The 20151-nt window shown below is 30.5% G+C and overlaps 2 protein-coding genes across 2 annotated transcripts in view; one reads left to right on the forward strand and one right to left on the reverse strand.

The window, feature by feature from the left end:
* The window catches only part of LOC132759742 (potassium voltage-gated channel protein Shaker-like), a 112412-nt gene extending 101366 nt beyond the window's left edge, over positions 1 to 11046 (reverse strand). Inside the window, exon 1 of the mRNA XM_060751568.1 lies at positions 10906 to 11046. Within this exon, the coding sequence (XP_060607551.1) occupies positions 10906 to 10962 (57 nt within the window). The 5' untranslated portion in view covers positions 10963 to 11046. The remainder of the gene's footprint in view (positions 1 to 10905) is intronic.
* LOC132759743 (U1 small nuclear ribonucleoprotein 70 kDa-like) overlaps positions 1 to 19100 on the forward strand; it is an 87844-nt gene extending 68744 nt beyond the window's left edge. The window contains exons 6-10 of the mRNA XM_060751570.1: positions 6444 to 6525; positions 15632 to 15733; positions 16040 to 16279; positions 16574 to 16774; positions 17207 to 19100. Coding sequence (XP_060607553.1) covers positions 6444 to 6525; positions 15632 to 15733; positions 16040 to 16279; positions 16574 to 16774; positions 17207 to 17364 — 783 coding nt within the window. The 3' untranslated portion in view covers positions 17365 to 19100. The remainder of the gene's footprint in view (positions 1 to 6443; positions 6526 to 15631; positions 15734 to 16039; positions 16280 to 16573; positions 16775 to 17206) is intronic.
* The last annotated feature ends 1051 nt before the right edge of the window (positions 19101 to 20151 follow it).

Here is a 20151-nt window from a genome sequence, read left to right on the forward strand (position 1 = left end):
TTGTATGAGTATTGTTAGGACAGGTCAGTTTTGTATGAGTATAGTAAGGACAGGTCAGTTTGTATGAGTATAGTTAGGACAGGTCAGTTTGTATGAGTATTGTTTAGGACAGGTCAGTTTGTATGAGTATTGTTAGGATAGGTCAGTTTGTATGAGTATTGTTAGGACAGGACAGTTTGTATGAGTATAGTAAGGACAGGACAGTTTGTATGAGTATTGTTAGGACAGGACAGTTTGTATGAGTATTGTTAGGACAGGTCAGTTGTATGAGTATAGTTAGGACAGGTCAGTTTGTATGAAGTATAGTAAGGACAGGACAGTTTGTATGAGTATTGTTAGGACAGGACAGTTTGTATGAGTATTGTTAGGACAGGTCAGTTTGTATGAGTATAGTTAGGACATGTCAGTTTGTATAAGTATAGTAAGGACAGGACAGTTTGTATGAGTATTGTTAGGACAGGACAGTTTGTATGAGTATTGTTAGGACAGGTCAGTTTGTATGAGTATAGTTAAGGACAGGACAGTTTGTATGAGTATTGTTAGGACAGGACAGTTTGTATGAGTATTGTTAGGACAGGACAGTTTGTATGAGTATTGTTAGGACAGGTCAGTTTGTATGAGTATTGTTAGGACAGGTCAGTTTGTATGAGTATAGTAAGGACAGGACAGTTTGTATGAGTATTGTTAGGACAGGACAGTTTGTATGAGTATTGTTAGGACAGGTCAGTTTGTATGAGTATAGTTAGGACAGGTCAGTTTGTATGAGTATAGTTAGGACAGGTCAGTTTGTATGAGTATAGTTAGAACAGGTCAGTTTGTATAAGTATAGTTAGGACAGGTCAGTTTGTATAAGTATAGTTATGACAGGTCAGTTTGTATAAGTATAGTTAGGACAGGTCAGTTTGTATAAGTATAGTTAGGACAGGTCAGTTTGTATAAGTATAGTTAGAACAGGTCAGTTGGTATAAGTATAGTTAGAACAGGTCTGTTTGTATAAGTTTAGTTAGGACAGGTCAGTTTGTGTATCATTATTAATGTCATGTCATTTGTTGCCTTTGGAATATATCAATGAAACAGTGAAAGTTTTCATGGTGTAATCATACTGTTACAGTTTTCCTTAAATAAAAAGAATGTTTGACAATAACAACAAGCATCTACCATTTCTGCTTTGTAAGGTTGAGTTGACAGTACAGTTTATGTGACGATTGGATAAGAAAATGTTTGGTGACTTTGCAACATTTGGAAAAAAAAACCAACATACATGTATTTTCAAATTATATGTTAAAAAGTAAGTTCTCTTACAAGTCCAGAATGAATGAATTCTTTTAACAATCATTTTATAAATTCTTTAAGTTATGCAATATTAACACATGAGGTACTTCATCAGCATTAAGTTAACAAATTTTAGATGCATTATATAAATGTTTACCTTTGGAATAGATCAAAACCATTAAGTTCCCAGCAACACTTAATTTCTGTACTTAACAAGCAATTAAATGCAAATAAAATGTTCACACATTTGATAGAAATATTACCTGTAACTAAATAATCCACTGCACTAGTCTTATAGTAACTAGTAAAAAAAAAAGAGAGAGAAAATGTAGAAATACACAAATGTTTCTTATCTTTTGCACAACTTTTTACTCCTTTAATAGTTTTTTTTTGCAGAATATATCAGTAAAATTCCTTACACATTTAACAGTCTTGTTTAAGTCCAGTTTAAGAGAAGTATTTCCAAAAAAAAGCACCAGTAGTGTAACCGTAGATATTCACAAGATCAGCATTATTTGTTGCGGAACACAAAACATGATATAATTTATTGTTACACCATTTCCTTTTTGTACGAGAGAGTAAGTTCTTGAGACCAGTGACAAGCAATATTTTTATTATATTTTTCTTCTCGTAACAAAAAAAAGAAAAGAAGTAATTTGGGTATCCTGCGAGACACGCCAAATTTGGTTGAATTGGATTAGAAAAGGAAAGAGCATGAATAATTGAGTGAATTTATAGCGTACCTGCGTCAATAATTCCGGAGACTTGTAGCGGTAGGGAAGGTGGTGTAAGAAACACATTTGGATTAATAATTTAAGGCTGTTGTCATTAAACTTGTTAATAAGTCAGCATGTCACCTATATTGTTTGATTAATCATATTGTCTTTATATTGTTGCCATTTCTATTTATGCCCATTTCTCTTTTAGAGGGAAGTGGCATTTGTAGAGTGGAATGTTGAGTTGTTTCATATAGTTCTGATTGCTGTCTACTAGAAAACCAGCAATTTTTTAATAAGTCTCTACTATTTTTCTCTAGCAGTCTCATCTTATATAATCCAATTATGATAGTGTTGTTGCAGAGCATATCAGATATAGTTGATACTCCAGGGGGAGGGGACACAGCTAGGGTACATTTTCCAATTTTAGAAAACTCCAGGGGGAGGGGACGTAGAGCACAGGGTACATTTCCCAATTTTAGGAGTGGGGGGGGGGGAACATTTTGAATTGGTTTGACCTTTACATAATATTGTTACAAACAATTTCAGTAATTTAGCAAGGCACAGTTTTCAAATTTTTGAAGACAGATGGCCTATGATAAAAAATTTCTGCAGCATTGTTGGATTCAGGAATTGCAGTTGTAGACAAAAGTTCTGTAGATTTTGGGCTTAATACAGTGGCCAAATCTTTGCTCCTTTATAACTAATGACAAGGTCTTATACTGCTGCCACTGTCAGGACAAATCCTTGAAAATCTAAAGTAAGGCTGCTTCTTTCAAAATTGAAAATTTATTGTCTTAATAAAGTCCTAGTGATTGTTTTCAAGTATATTATTAAAACTGCGTGTCTGGTTTGTATAGATGTCTTCTGTCTATCCAATAAGCAATTACGCTGCGAGGCATTGCTTCAAACGTCTCCATCTTCATTACTTGTGAGTATACACACAGAGAAATGTAATCAATTCTCAAAATCAGTAATTGATTGTAATTTAAATTCAACCTTGCCGTTTTCTTACTGAAGATATTGTCTGTGTATTATACAACACAGGATTTAAGATGGATTCTATTGAATACAAATATTTTTTTAAACATTTGGGAGCATACCATAAATGTTCCCTTGTCAGTTTTATGTTACTTGGTAGACAAATTGCCCATGGCCAGAGGATCAACCCTTTTCAGGTCATGAGGTCAAAGGTCAAGGTTAGAGTGACACCATGTTAAGTTGTTGAAAGAGAGAAATAAGACTGAGTTTATAAAACATGGTAATGACATTAACTATTGTGAGTTGATGACCTCTATTAATTTTAAGGTCATTAGTCACAATGACACTTTGTGTTAAGTCCTTGTCCAATAAATCACTTGAGAAGTTATAAGCCCAATTTTTTAAGAAATTCATTACAGATATTGTCCATGGCCATCAGATAACCCCTAGTGTTATTTAGGTCATAAGGTCAAAGGTCAGTGACACTTCTTTATGCAAAGTTTTTGTCCAAAATCCTTGTTCAATCAATACCTTAATAAGCCAAAGATTGTGAGACATGGTAGGTTCCTTTCCCTGATGGCTTTAAGGTGACCTCTAGAGATTTTTAGGCCATTAGGTCAAAGGTCAAGGTTAGAATGACACTGTGCGTAATACCCTTAATATATCAATAGCTTGTGAAGAAATAGAACTTGAAATACTGTTATTACTTACTAAAACAATGTATAACACTTGACCTATGGGTATATTTTTGTATAGTTGCATACTGTCTTGACTGATACTTGTCTGGTAACCAAGTTCTTCTTATTAAGCGCCAGTCTTGAAGACAATTTATACAAATATTTTTATTCTGCAACATATGTGCATCTTAAGTTTTTATATTTGTTTATGACATTGTTGTTAAATGTCATTAATTTATGACAATTGTTGTCTACATATTGTATAACATAACAAGGATATCTCTGATTGTTTCCAAATTCTTCAATATACCTGGCTTAATGCTAACAATACCAGGTAAAATATCAGTCTATAATCTAAACCAGTGTTACAAGGTTCTAGTGCTAGATATTCCTGTTTCCAGGTAGTTTAATATGTGTTTATTATAGTCAGTTTTAAATTGTTTTTTCCCTTTTTTTACATTTGGGGATCCTTTAATTTTTTGGTTGATTTGCAATAGAAACCCCAAATTTCCATGTTTGACCTTTTATTAATTCAGACATTTAATTTTCAGCAAGAAAAAATTTTTAAAGGGTTTTTAGTTTATGTAAAACTTTTAATTTTAACAAATAATTTATTAAATTGTTTAAAAATTTAGGAAATTTCGGTGTGAAAGAAATATTTCCTTCTTTTATTTTAAACATTGTCCTTATACAAAAAACCAAATTTCCTTAATTTAAAATTATTATTTTAAAAAGGGAAATTTAATTGCTCATTGTGCAATAATGTGCCAAAAAAACAAACTGCATTGCAGTTACCTTTAGACCAACTTATATTTTAAAGGATGGGCCATAGTCTGTGTTAATAACACATTACCACAGTTACAGAAATATTTCTTTAACTAGCGTGCATACTTGTTATTGAAAGATTTATTACAAGGTGTGGAAGTGCAGTTGAGAGAGTTCACAAAATAAATTTTTAAATGTTTAGTCTGGAATTGCTGATGAAAGTTTGTAAGATAGATGTCAACTTTTCTTACATTGTGCCTGTTGTTAAGCTATAATATTGTAGTGTGTTTGTTTTGTAATAGCTGCTCTCTCTCTGTTTATTTAATGTCTGCACAATTCATTTATCTTGATTATCCTGAAAACCCGTTACTAATTGAAAATTGGATTATTCCATTTTGCTAATGGTTCTTGTCGAATAAATTTTGTTTATTTTTGTACAGTTTGAAAGATTTGAGTGTTACTTAAAACCCATAAAGAAGTTGCCATTACTCGTAGAAGATTTCAAGTGTATCCTGTCCTATATTTGTTTGAAAGAACTTAATTTATGTTCAACTAAGTGTTTAGAAAATGCAAAGAAGAGATAGTCTGTATGTAAAAGCTTGTGGGAATCCTAAAAAAGGTTTATTGGTTTTAAAGACCCAATTTTTTTTTCCCTTTTCAAATTTTTGCTGAATTAAAAGTAATGTTTCATCACCCAAATTCATACAAAAAAAACCCCCAAATTATAGATCCCTCCTTTTTCCTTTTATTTTTTAAAACAATGATTTAACTGCAAATATTGACTTGTGTTCTTTTGATGGCGAAATTCGTATTGTAATCCTTTAATCTGATAATCCAAAGACATGTAGGATCTATGTATCTCAAGAATTGAGTTTATTCCACAATGCAGATTTATTGTCTGAATTTTTGATCAAGAGAAAAATTAAACCCATCACAACATAAGATGCGTAGAGACTTGTTTATTTTCATAAATTTTTGTTCATGTTGCAATATAATCATAATGATATGATGAATGCTGTCATATGAAAATATGCTGGTTGAGTGGATGATGTATTTTTATTGCACTGAAGCTTGGTACAGTCTGGTAAAAATGCGTATTGTAGAATGTTCTCTTTTTTTGTCAGAAGCCTGAATAACTTTAGAATGTTTTATTTGTGTACTCAGTACAGTTCATACTTGGGAACTTTTTTCAATGATCTAGTGGGAGATTTTTCTTCATTTTAGAATTTGCAATAAGCAAAGAAGGAAGTTCTGTCATCAAAAAAGAGGGAGATTTCTTTAATTTGTGAAAATACCCCTTATTTTAAGAAAAATCTTTGAATATATGGCCGCTTAAAGTGGGAGAGTTCACATGAAAACAGTTATTAGAAACAGAAATTTGCATGGAACTGAGATTTGTGCATAAATTGTCAAATTTACAGCTTGAAAAAAAAAAAGATAAAAAAGAGGTATCATTTCGGTGGTGTTGTGGTGTATTAAAATACTGTTTTGGTGATGATAGTGATGGCAATAATAGTTTTGTCATGTCCATTGTCCTGATGATGATGACTGATAATTGTGATGATTATAATCATGTTAGTATGACAACAAACATCCCTGACTTATTTCTGTGTTAGAAATTCCTCTTCTTCATCTTTATTGGTTCTTATGTAACTGACAGAGAATCTTTCTGTCTGTGTGATGAAAGAAGACTGTTAAAAGTTATATACCTTTGAAGACAGGAAATATAATTTTATTACTGGTTTTCTATATCCTCAGATAAATGAAATGTTAAAGGTCAGTGTGATTATTGCAGGGCAAGTGTGTGAAGTAAAAAAAAACAAGTAAATCAATGCTTGTTTTTCTATTGCTTTTTATACCACACTGTTCTGGCATTGTAAAAGTGATGTATCAACTTCCCAGCTTAAATACTGGTGGAGCAATTCCACAGATGCTCCTTGTAAAATTATGTCAGTCATGAACTGGCACCACCTAGGATAAGGTAGTGGTATAGAAAATGAGATATATAAACTTTATGATTGTATAATTTCAGATAAAGATGTTGAGTGACAAGATAAATGGTAAACCACGAGGTTATGCTTTCATAGAGTATGAACATGAGAGGGACATGCACTGTAAGTATATATATCATCATACTGTACTGTTCTCTCACTGGCAGTACGGATGTTTCTTATATGGTTCTTTATGGTTACTATCCTTACAGAGGGATATTTCCTTTTCTTTTTTAAAAAAAAACGTCATTACTATATTAGATTGTCAATAAGATTTTATATGATTATGATAATAATGATGATAATAATGATAATAATAATAAGATTTTTACGATGATAATCATAATAATCCATAATGATAATGATAATAGTAATAGTAATGATAATAATGATGATGATGGTAATATAATGGAGCGATATATTTGTAAAACAAATTCAATAAAAACTCAATAGTCAATAAACTTATTTTTTGCCTGAGTATAAAAAAAGTCATCACCATTATAAAGAGTAATTCATTTAACAGATCATAAATTATTTTTGCTAAAATATGTTTTAAAATAACTATGACATGGTAAAATTTAGTATCATAAAAATTAACTGAATGTTCTTTAAATAAAGTGATAGCTGAAGATTCAAAATATGAGCTATTATTTTCAACCAGTAAATGTAAAATATGAACCAAGCGCTAGGTGAATGTGAGTATAAAAGTTGATAAGTGAACAAATTTTAACTTAAATTAAACTTACTTCATTGAAATCTAGATAGAGATAAATGTAAAGTAAACTTAAAATAAGTTGAATAGTTATTAGTGTTATTGTAGCTATAAATTAGTTTTTTTTAAATAATTAGCAAAGAATGTAAGTGAAAGTGTCAAGTTTGAAACTAGTTTTATCTGGTATAATGTTATTGTCAGACTTGTACATTATGTTATGTTGGCAAGGTTTTGACAGTAATTGTTGCTCAGGTGAACATTCTGTATAAACAATTGTCTCTTCTTTTCCACTTACAAACTATTGAAAATATGTGTAATGACGCATGTAGTAAAGAAAACCTTTGAAATGAAAAAAAAACCTACCACCCTTCCTGAAAAACATTTCCAAGAATCATCAGAGTAGTAAATAAAATAAGGAAATGGAAGTATAATTAACAATTGTAAACACATGGAGAAACATTTTATATAACAAACATTCGTCATTGTGTACTGATTTATGAAAGTACATCATAACTAGCAGTGGGATAATGGATAGGATATCTCCTCTTTTACACCTGGACTGAGGTCATGGCCATGTTCTCTTAAGTATACAAATTATAAAAATCATAGTAATGACTATATTTAGTAAGTTTAACCAAGAAATTTTATCTTTTCATTATTGAAATTGACACATTAAAAAAGTGGGAATTGTCAGAAATCAGCAGTAAAGCATAACTGGCAATTAAGTTAAGTAACTAGACATGGAATGGCAGTTAATTAGTGTTATATTTGTTACTGGTAGACTACTAATGATAACATAATGTTACATTGTCTGATGTACTAAACTAGAATATTTGTAATGGAGACATGCACTCATAATTTGTATGGAATTCTTTTGTAATAATTGGAATTGTTATGAATAGAAAGCAAATCTGGTATTCAGCACTCAAATGCACTGTATAGAATAAAACAGAGAAGTTATGACATGTTAGTCCAAATTCTGTATGATTTTGTTAATGCTGTGGTAGCTTTTGTACTTTAAAAGTAAATCTAAAATAATCTCCAAATCACAAGTACTCTTGGTGTTCTTGGAATTACAGCCAGACATGTGTTTTTTCTAAAGGCATTTGCACTATACAGCTGAACAGATTTGATTAAGTTTTTTCATACTTTCTGCCTTCTTCCATGATCAAATTGGTATTGCCCAATTTATTTATAAATTTTATTAGTGGCAAGGTTAACTCTATATTCTGTGTACAGGATATGGTATAAAGGAGCATCACTATGAAGTTGGCAACACTACACTCTAAAAGAATTTGTGCAATTACTTCAAAAACTTAAGATAATTAATTTAAGCAGTCGTGCATCTGTAAAACTAATGAGAAAGTTCTGAGAACAATTCTATGATACTTCTATAGTTACATATCTTTGTTGACCTTTATCTCCCAAAGTTGATTTCCTGTATAATGATATATATGTACATGCAGTAATAATGGTCTCTGTTTCAATAATTTAGTATGAAACATTACTCTAAAAAAATTTAAAAAGTAAAGATTTCTCTAAGGTGGTCTGTAGATCTACATGTCTGTTTTTCTAAAAAAAAATCTTTACAGGTGTTTGATTATTTCTGAACCTTGTCAATTTTAGTACATTATTTTTAATTGTTCACCGAATCACAAAAACAGAAATCATGCTCCAAATCAAAGAATGTTCTGGAAAATGTTTGGAGCAATGGAACCAGTCTAAAAGAGGTGGTCTAGAATGGCAAATATTTGACTGGTTATGTTTTCAAGCAAAGCTTTATTATTAAAGCTGTAAAGGATTTTGTTACTGGGCTTGCTTGAGCTTCTTTACAGTTAAAAGACATGGTGCCCTGACCATTATCATTATTAACTGAATAAGCTTTGTTTTAAAATGATATTTTATAATAAAATTAAAATGATATTTTATAACGAAATTTACAGATAAAATTTATCGGTTGTTTGGTATCTTTATAAAATCTTCATTTGAAATTGAAATTTTTATAAAATTAAGGTTTATTGAAGAAATACTAATTGTAAATAGTGAAGACCCCTTAATTGTCTATTTAAACTGTTTTGATTAATATAGCAATAAAATAACATTTTAATGTTTTACACTACTTGAGTTAATATACCTCCATCTATTATAAAACTCTTTAAGATTTAGTTTTACCTGTATATATCTGCTAAATTGTTACCTATAATGGAATGATGTACCAGTACATAATAGGTGGTCTTATGTTCAGATTCTAGGGTGGTTGGTCATCATGTATTGGTCAGTATTTTGGATATTTTAACAACAACACAAGGTTGACTTGTCTACATTTTTGGCCTGTAAAAATCAAGGTGACAATTGATTTTGAGAAGAAATCATTATAAAGATTTGCTCAATTAGTATTAAGCTCTTTTTTAACAGCAAGAATGGGCAAGTTGACACTTGGTCTCAAATTCATGGTGGGTTCACAGAGCAAAATGTTAAATTAAATGTTGTCCTAAAACTAAAGGTTAGTTATAGGTTGGTTTGATCTGGACCTGGTAAATTTTTAAAGTTGATGTTACAAATTTCTTAACTATCAGAGATTACCATAATGGTGCTTTTGCTGACTATATCAATTAAATTGAAATTGATGCTGTGTGTAAATTGTATTTATGTCAATTTGAAAAGATAAAAAACAACACACACAACTAAATGTTTCTCCTAAATGCCTTTATGCTGTTGCCTTTCTTCATTTTAATGTTTTCTTAAATGCAGCACAATTTAAGATATTTGTTTTATAGGGCGTTGTTACTGCCTAACTGTTTAATTTTATTGTAGTACCTACTGAGCTCTGACTGAAGTCTTGGCTCCAGATGAGCTTTGTTCATTCTTTCATTTATCAGATGGTGAAAAAAATAGAGAGAGAAAAAAGCAAGAACATAGTTCCTGTATCCAAAAAGTGTAACATAAAAAATAAACTGAGGAGATAAAAAAAAATTGGGGGAAATGTTAAAAAAATGGTTTTGATAAGGTTTTTTTTCTCATTGGATTTACTACTTACATTTTTTATAATTCAACAGTTAAGGTAAAATGCTTCAAACCGTATAAATTTAGTTTGTTATCGTATAAATAAGTTAAAATAGTATATAACAATATCTAAATTGGTCATAATAATTTAGCTGTGCCATCTAAATTAGTCTCAATTAGTGATAAATAATCTAGATCCTTGTCTTATTCTGGTGAGTTTTTCAAAAAATTATTGTAAAAAGACAATAGTTTAGCTGAAAGCAAAATTGTCAGACAAGACTGGTGGGCACATTCTGTACAGTGTGACAAGGCATTATACTGTTGTCTATAGTTCTTGGTTTGGTCATTGTACTTAACCTACACCCTGCTGGGAGTGACTGATTCTACCTATGTGACCAGTGCAGACCATGGTCAGACGGTACGGTACATACATGCTGTCTGATAATGGTCTGTACTGTTACATGTTCAATCAATACATATCTTGATATTTTCCCCTAAAGATTATAGAAACATTTTATGAAAATGTTCTTAGAATAAAAATATTTTAAGGCTGAAAATATTATATAGATGATAAATTTTGAAATTTTTAGCTAGAAACTTTAAAAAAATTTTTTTTTTTACTGGACACCTGAAATGGATGAATTTGAAATGTAATAGTCTTGCATAACTTATTTACTGTCCTATCGGAAAGAATAACATACTTTAACTTCAGTTTTAAGTATGAGGTTTGAAATGTATTCAGTGTCATGATGTGTGTTGTATTTAAAGAAATATAAAGTGTTACATACCTGCTGGTCAGAATGAGTATGCTGGGAACACGAAGCAAACTCCACCTCAAACATCATGTGATATAATTCCGAAATATGTTTTTATTATTGAAGTATTCTATATTCCATGTGTATAAACAATTAACAGGGTGTTTTGTAAATGTTATGGATACACTAGCTAACTCATGTAACCATCTCTACCTGCTGAATGTAATAAAATGCCCTCCTGAAAGACATGTTTTCAAACACTTGTTTCATAATTACAATAAATTATGATGGTGAACTTGCACAGAGTACACCATTTTGAATCAGTTGCTATCCAAAAAAACATTGTTTGATCTTGTAAAGAAATATGAATAATTGACTTGGTGTTTGGTTAACTAAATCCTTCAGCAAGATAAAGGTAAAGAATGTTTTTCCTTCACACCTTTTTAATATGAATGAAGTTGTCAAGTTTCCATATGTTTATTATTTTGTTTACTCAGTGTAGAGAATTTTTTACTTGCAATCAAATGGAAAGCCTGAGAGTGCAGCCAAAACAGATACCGATACTGGGGGGTTTTACATGTTTTTTTTTTCTTGTAGGAAATGCTGTTTAGCTCTTGTGATGTTAATGAGAGGGTTAGAATAGTTTTTATTATCAATCAAGGTATTTAGCTCTACTCTAGATGAAGTATTTACATTACAACATGTAATTATATCATTAAACCTCGGAAATAACCTTCTGTTCTAATTATACATTTCTTCTACAAGAACTGATTAATGGTGGTTTTTGCTGCCAGACCTTGTAACAAGATAAAAACTAAATTGTTGCAATTTTGGTATGTCCTCATCTCTTATTGATTATCTCCCCATTTCTGATAATTTTCCCCATTCTAATGATTATCTCCCCATTTCTTATGATTACCCCCTTCTAATGATTATCTCCTCATTTCTTATGATATCCCCCTTCTAATGATTATCTCCTCCTTTCTGATGATTTCCCCCTTCTAATTAATGGTTAACTAGTGTCTTGTAATTTCTGTAAAAATGATATGTTGAATTTCAATGTTATCCATTGCACAATTTATTAAGATCCATTAATTATCCCCCTTTTTTGGTTATCTCCCTATCTCACACTGTGCTGGTCTAGAATTACTTCCCTTTGTAAAAGTGATAAAAGTATCCAAAAGCAATGGCTTTGTGCTTCATCTCCTTTTATAAAACAAACATTTCTGTTAATCATTGTTAACTCATGTTTATTTGCAAGTATGTTTGTAATGGTATACCTGGAGATGGGATGAAAATAACTGAAAATGTTCCTAAAGTATCTGTATGATAAATCAAAATGTTGGACATTTGAAATTCCTGTGTTGATGATTTCTTGTGTTATTTCCTCTCTACTATATTATGAAACTGACATTAGTTAAGTGTATAATAATAATGGGTGGGTGAAATAGTGGGTGGGTGAATGGATTGAATCACTATAACATCATTAAAAATAAACAATAAAATAGAAATATATAGATGTATGATGCAGTGTATTAGCCATGTCTGGTAGATGTGTAAACAACATCAGGATAACTTCTAACTTCTATAACATACTGTAAATTGGTTGCTTGGATGCGTTGAGGTAATTTGAATAAATAATGAGGAAAACAATAATTTACGTATTTATTAGATTGTATCAGGTTTACCACATATTACTTTAGAGACTGAGGGGAAATAATGGATAAAAGTACATAGATATAATCTAGTTTACCTGCCAGAAACTGTAATTCCCAATATTAATGATACATGAAATTATATTATAAAAGATTATCACAAAAAATGAGTATTAATTAATACATAGAATTTCCATTTAAGAAAAAACAAAAAATCCCTTTAAGCTTAGTGATAAACAAGTATACAAGAGATTTGTCTTGCTATTGAATTTAATGTTTTACTCTTAGCCAGCTGAATGTTTAATACTGGATTGTCATGTTTTAAACTGGCTATATTTAATATGTAATGAATTTTCCTAGCTTCTAATTAAGAACTGTCTGTTAGCAATTGTGAGGACATTAAAGAACCAGTATATATAGAGCCTGGTCAAAATTGTATGGAATTTGCTGACTAGCCTGGCTCTATACTGATGACAAATGTTAATTACTTAGTACCAGTTCCAGCAGGGTTAAGGAAATTTCACTTTCAAATTTCAAATAATTACGTATTAAACAGCCATCAATATTATGTCTGGTCACACTAGACAGGTTTTCTTGCATGTCTGACTTCATTATTAAGCCATAGGCAGTTCAAATATTATATTGCCAAAGGGAAATACCAGCTATTGTAGAAGTTTAGAAAGTTATGAAGCAATAACTGATCTGTTATTTTAACAATGCTGAAATGTATTAATAAAATAATAAAATACTTGAAATCATTAAAGAGAAATTAAACTTGAAATTATAAAGAGAAACTAACATTATACCCTGTAGAAATACAAACTGTGATGATTTAAAATTATGATTTTTTTTTCCCTTCAAATTTTGATTTAAAATTTTAATATAATAGCTAGAAACAATAAATGAAAACAGATTTCTTGGAAATAATAACTTTCAAAGATGTATTTAAAAACTTTATAAAATTTATAACTCAATGGTTGATTATTTATTAATTATAAATTGTTAATATTTGTACAAGTTAACATTTTTGTTTATTTTGAATTAAAATATTTGTTGAACTAGTCATGATTTTGTGCATGCATTATTATTGTTCAGATATGAAATGATTAATTCAGGATATTAAAAGTAAATTAAAACACATATACTTTGTTACGTCTTTATGTATATGAAAATTCTGTGATGAACTAATTTGATGTTTTTGAATGCATACATATCCCTTACTTTGTTACCTTTATAGTTATGAATATTAGTTACTGACGGTGTAATGCACAGGTAAATGAAGCAAAAATAAGGAGTGGTAAGTCCTAAAATGTGTCCTTCATCTTTTTCATCCAAAAACAAACAAAAAACAATAATCTTGGAATCTATGGTAAGAAATATGGTTAAAGGTTTTATTGGGGGGATGGGAATTAATGTTTGTTAAGTTAAATTTTGGTTTAATCAAGCTGGTAAGTGTTTTTAAACAATGTTGTAAATTTTTGGTAAGTAAAGAAGAAAAAAACAAATTTTATGTTAGGGATGTTTTAAGTAAAGGGAAATATGGAATTGGTAAGTTTTGGGGAATAAATTTGGTAAGTGCATTAAGTAAAATTGAAACTGTTTAATTTAGAATGATTTAGAACCGGACTAATATTTCTATTATTATTTTTGCTTCAGAGTGCAAAATGAAGGTCCGCCATTCAGTAACGAATTTGTCCCGATTTTCTGCTCAAAATATATCACAAGAATTAGGGTTTGTATACCAGTGGTAAGCTTGGGGATTTAAACAGTTAAATAAAAATCAGTCAGTTAAAACAAGTTATAAAACAAACATTCGATATAAGTAAAATTTAAAAAGATTATCGCTTAAAACGTACATGTTAAAGTATTATTTTAATCGAACATCATACCGTGTAAGGGGTATGACACAAAAATCTTAAATCTTTCTGATATTTTAAGGTTTTCAAACTATTGGGGGGAAAGTAAAATAAAATTTACATATTAAAAACAAAATCAGGTAAGCTGGGTTGATCCGTTGTGGATCTTTATCGACGACCCATGCTGCAATGGAAATATAAACCCCCGAGAGCAGTGCTCTAGAGCAATGTTATTTGCTATCTGAATGATGGAAAATGTTCCATGTTTTAAGGAAACCGTTGGGTAGGTTAAGGTGTAAGTTTTTCTTTTGTTATGTATTATTGATGTTATCTTTCTTTGATACATAGCACAGAAGATTCATTCTGTACAAAAACCCCTTAAATATATAATAAAAAGATTTATTTTAACTAACCCTCCTGTTTTAAAATAAATCACCAAACACACTTCAAAAAAAGCAAAAATTTCAGCAGATGTGAATTTTGGGACACTTTTGAATTGTTTACACTCTAGAAAAATTAATATTTAAAAGCTTTTCTTTTTTTCAGGGTAAGTATTGAGAAATCCTTGATATTGTTTCTATGGAAACGAAAATTTGATAATCAAGGATTGTCTCAAATCATGTATTTAGTTTCTATGACAGTTGTTATGGAATTTTACAGTTGATGATTTTCAGGCACAGTTTTCAAGAATTGTTTCAATTTTAAATTTTATTTTATAATGTTGAGTAAAACCTGTATACCATAAAATCTTGCACAAATTAATTGCCAAATTAAAGTACTAAGTGATTAATTTTAGGGCTTTTGGTTTCTTGATGCTACTTTTAATAAAACAAAAATCACATTTTTGTAAAGTGGCCATGTATTTGGAGTATTTTATTTTAGGCTTGACATATTACAGGTTTTACTTCTTTATTTGCACATTTAGGAAATTTCTTTTATTTCCAATGTTTAATGACTTTTAGGAGCATCACTGACATTTGGATTAAATTATTGAGGAGTGATTTGGAAAACAGAATACAACTCATTTTTACTTTGATTGTAATTCAGGAAAATGAAAATTTAATAGGTAATTTTGGCACTTTAGAAATATATCCTCCATTATCACAGCATAATGGTAATACATGCTTTGATAATGTGACTGTGGGTTTAATACAACTTGGCTGTTATAGATGTTATTGATGTTGAGGTAATAGAGGCATAAATTGAACACCATATAAAACTTGACTATTTTCCCTCCCCTGTATCTAGCGGCATATAAACATGCTGATGGTAAGAAGATTGATGGTCGTAGGGTGTTGGTAGATGTCGAGAGAGGGCGCACCGTCAAGGGGTGGCGACCAAGAAGATTGGGTAAGCTTTGAGAAAATTCCAATTTAAAAATTACATTGACTCAAGAAAAATAATAGACATCCTTTCATAAAATAGGATTCAAAGAATTTTCACTTCAGTGCAAAAAAAATGAAAATAAAGCAAATAAAAGTCTAGAAGTGATAAAAAGACAGAAATATTTTTCACAAACAGTTGTTTATTGCTTATGTACTAAAACTCACAAAACAAATAGTTCAGTGACAACAAATATGATGAATATTATTAGGGATCACAGAAGAAAAGAAAGCTTTTGACTAGAATTTATTTTCAAAATTACTGTTTCAACAGGTGGTGGTCTTGGTGGTACAAGAAAAGGTGGCCCTGAGGAAAACACTCGATTCTCTGGAAGAGACGACTATGGCAGCCGAAATGAAGGCTTCCGAGATCGAGAGAGGGATACAGAACGTGAGAGACCTGCGGAGCGGGAAAGAGAACGACCGGAGCGAAGACGTAGATCAAAGTCGAGAGAGAGGGATCGTGATAGGAGGAGGAGAAGTAGAAGTCGAGACAAGAAGAGGGACAAAGAAGGTTTGTGACATATATACTTTGTTTTCAGTCCAGATAAGACTTATACCTTACACAGTTTATTATACTTGAAGCTAAATAATCTTAAACTAATATTATGACAGAATATTATGTAATATTATGTTGTATAATTGCTGATTTGAAATTCATTTATCTGCAGATAATAATTGTATATCAAAGTTAAGACTTCGTACGACTATATCTGATGGCTTATTATTACCAAACAAGTTTTAGAATAATGGCTTTTTGATTCATTGGTAAAATTGTGGACTACATTTGGAATAATGAATGTTTCAGGTGGCGAGGAAGACGAAAAAGAGAAGGATAAGGATAAAGATAAGGGAGATAGAAAGAAGCGATCTAGAAGAAGTCGATCACGTGACCGAGATCGCAGCAAGAAACGAAGCAGATCTAAGGATAGGGATCGTAAACGCAAGAGGAGTAGAAGCCGTGATAGAAAACCGAAGGAAGAACCCACAGATGAACAAGGTGGTGGAGGTAATTGTGTTCAAACTTGAAACATTGGTGGAATCTTTAGAAAATAATTTGATGTACAAATAATAAGAACTGATTTGGATAATAATAATAAAAATAAAAGCTTTATTTAAAGAGGCTACATATTCGCCAAAAGGATCTTCCATATGTACCTCAACATAATTACAAGAACAGTAATGATTGCTTGTATTTAGTCAAATGATTAACAACACAGATGAAAAAAATGCTGAAATTTTTATGTTTATGATTATTTTGAAAACTTCTTGAACATCTTTTGATAGGTTATCAAAAATTTTTTAATTTAATTTGAGATTCAACTTACAAAGATATTATAATATACAATATTTTTATATATAACAAGCATGCTATAATTGAAAAAGAAAAACAACAACAAAAAGTAAGTTTCTAACATTGTCATTGATTGTGAATTTATAGATGGTGAACCGGGAGAATACACTGAGCCAGAAATTAAAGAAGAGCCATTTGATGATGGTGAATACGGGGGAGTTTATAATAACGGTAGCGGAGGTCAGGCCGAACAGGAAGAGGGGCAATATGGGGAATACCAGGAACAGGAAATGGAGGCTAACTAGGGAGCTGGAATACTCAGTAACAAAGATGCATCATGTATGCATAGATTTGAATGAAAAGATATGTAATACACTGTTGTGTAATAGAGACTAGCAAAACATTTTTTGCAATGTCTTTCTCGGTTTTATTTATAGGTGAAAAATCATTGTTTAAATTATTTTAAACATCTTTTCTTTTGTGTTCATATTTGAAAATGTTATTATATGTAAACCATCAGATAATGTTGTAATACCTGTGTACTTTTAATGAATACCAGTAAATTGTTATCTTAAAGTACAGACATACTGTTAATTGATCATAAATCATAATTTATACTTCATAATTGAGATAAAATCTTTATCAGAAACTGACATAACTAGGTGAAATTTTTATAATATATTTGACATTTTGAATATGTTTATCTAGATAATAGGTATTCACCCTAGAATTTTAATGTAACAAAATAAAAAAGTGATCTGCAGAATCCAATTAACAACTATAATTGTTTGAAATATGACATGTTGTTGTAGTGCAGTGATAAGATTTTTAACTATTGTCATCATTAATCATCTCTCAATCATAATTTGTTCTCACCAATCATTCATTTTTACCTAACAAATCAAAATCACTAGAATAGAGTAAGATTCTACAATGACTTGTAATGGTAGATAATTCTTCATGAACAATACTGAGTGTAAGCATTCAAAGCGACTACAGAAATTTATATGGAATAATGAAATATTTTGATTTCAGTTTAAGAAAAGGAATCAAACTGAAATTAAAGTAGTGAAATGTTAAACTAAAATGTTACTTCTACAACTGATAGTGTAATATATTCATTTCTATAAAACAAAATGTTGAAGTTTTAATATATAATATAACTGAAAGGTCTAGTTATAAGTTTTTATAATAATATCATTGAAATTCCACGTAAAATATGAACATTTTACATGTTTAAAAAGACCCATTACTTTGGTGATTTAATTTTACTATTATTAAACGGAAAAACTAGTACTTTTTTGTCAAATGTTGATTTAGAAGTAAAATGTTCTTAAGATCAGCATTTATTTTATATAATTATAAAACATAAGGAAGAATTTACCTTAAAGAATTTACTGTAAGAAGTGTTCATCATAACATGTAAATCCTCGTGACAGTTTTTTCTGTTGGCTTAAACTTCTATATAACAACATACTGTATAAACTGTGGGCTTTTATATGGGCATTTAGGGAACTACCAGTGGATATACCAAAATGTAGTTACAAAATATTTAAATATTTTACCGTTTTTATTCTTGTAAGCAATATGTTAATATAAATGAAATCAGCTTATTGTTTTCCTTTTTTTATCTTGATTTTGTTAATATTCCTCACAAATGTTATACAAGCAAAATTTCTTTTAATGCTTTATTTCAGAAAATATATTGACAAAAATATTTAAAATAAGTAATTGCAGTAAAATAAATTTCACTGGGAGGAGATTGGGGACATACTTATATCATGGTTATTTTTTTAATGCGTCCGGAAAGACAAATGTTTTCTTAAAAGAGGAAATACAGTAATGCTGGATAAAACTGGTGGTATAAGTGGCTATGACACCTGTATTCCCTAATTGAACTTAGGTTGTTAGATAGTTTAAATGCTATTTCTATGTAGAGATATTGTTTTTACACCAGCCCATCTGTATATGTAAGTAGACAAGTTTTCTCCATCTATTTGTTGTCTACACTAATGTGGTGAATAAATAATGAAAAAATGGATTATTGTCTTATCCTTATTGCCCTGTATACTACTTGACATAAATGTTCTAATGTACTTTATAGTAAGAAAATTCTAGACAAGATCACTACAGAAATTTGCACATAAATCATGTAAGTCTGTTATTTTGAATAAAAAAGGTTGTGTCCAATGCAGTTGTCATTTAGAAAATTCTGTCAACAGTTGTATTGAAGACAAAAAAAAGCTTCAGAGACACAGGTAGGTTAAAAAAAACGGCATCGAAGATTTCTTGCAGTATGTCCGCCGCCGAACTAAACGGTTTTATGTTGGCGGTTTTAAACCCAATATAACTGAGGCAAAGTTAGCGAAGTATGTTAGTGACAAAGGCCCAACAGTTACCAAAGTTTCAATCTTCAGAAATAAGAAATTTAGATCAACTGTTGTCCGAGTAAATGTTGAGGACAATCATATGGCTGACTTGCTTGTCAATGACCCATATTTCTGGCCCGAAGGTATCCAATGTAGACCTTGGTTATCATATAACGGTTATAAAAACCGTCATAATGAAGCACCCCCACGCCAAATAGGTCAAAGAGACCAGAAGGTCAATAATGTAAAGTCCCGCTATCCGTCTCATATGCGGTATTCAAACCGTTATAGAAATGACCAGTATATATCCGGCTGATTATAATCCTTATAGCACTCTAGACGGCGATGTTGAATAGAATCTTTATTATTACTTATGGATACTTTTAATAGTTTAAAAATAGCAACATGGAATGCAACTGGTGTAATGTCCAGTGCAAGCTACTTAGCAGACTTTCTGGTAAATAATAAAATAGACATTTGTGGAATATCTGAACATTGGTTATTTAGACGGGATTTACATTTTTTAGAAAGTATTAACTCTGAATATATAAGTTACGCTATATCTCACCCCGATCTAGATATTTGTTCAACGAGAAAAGTAGGTAAAGGAGGGCTTGCTCTCTTATGGCATAAACGTTTGAATCCAGCTATAACGAAACTTGAACTGAACTGTGAAAACTTCATTGGTGTTCAAGTTATGACGTCTCCTGGATGTTATATATT

This window comes from Ruditapes philippinarum, unplaced genomic scaffold (assembly GCF_026571515.1).
Source record: "Ruditapes philippinarum isolate M1 unplaced genomic scaffold, ASM2657151v2 ctg189_1_1_1_1, whole genome shotgun sequence".
NCBI lineage: Eukaryota > Metazoa > Mollusca > Bivalvia > Venerida > Veneridae > Ruditapes > Ruditapes philippinarum.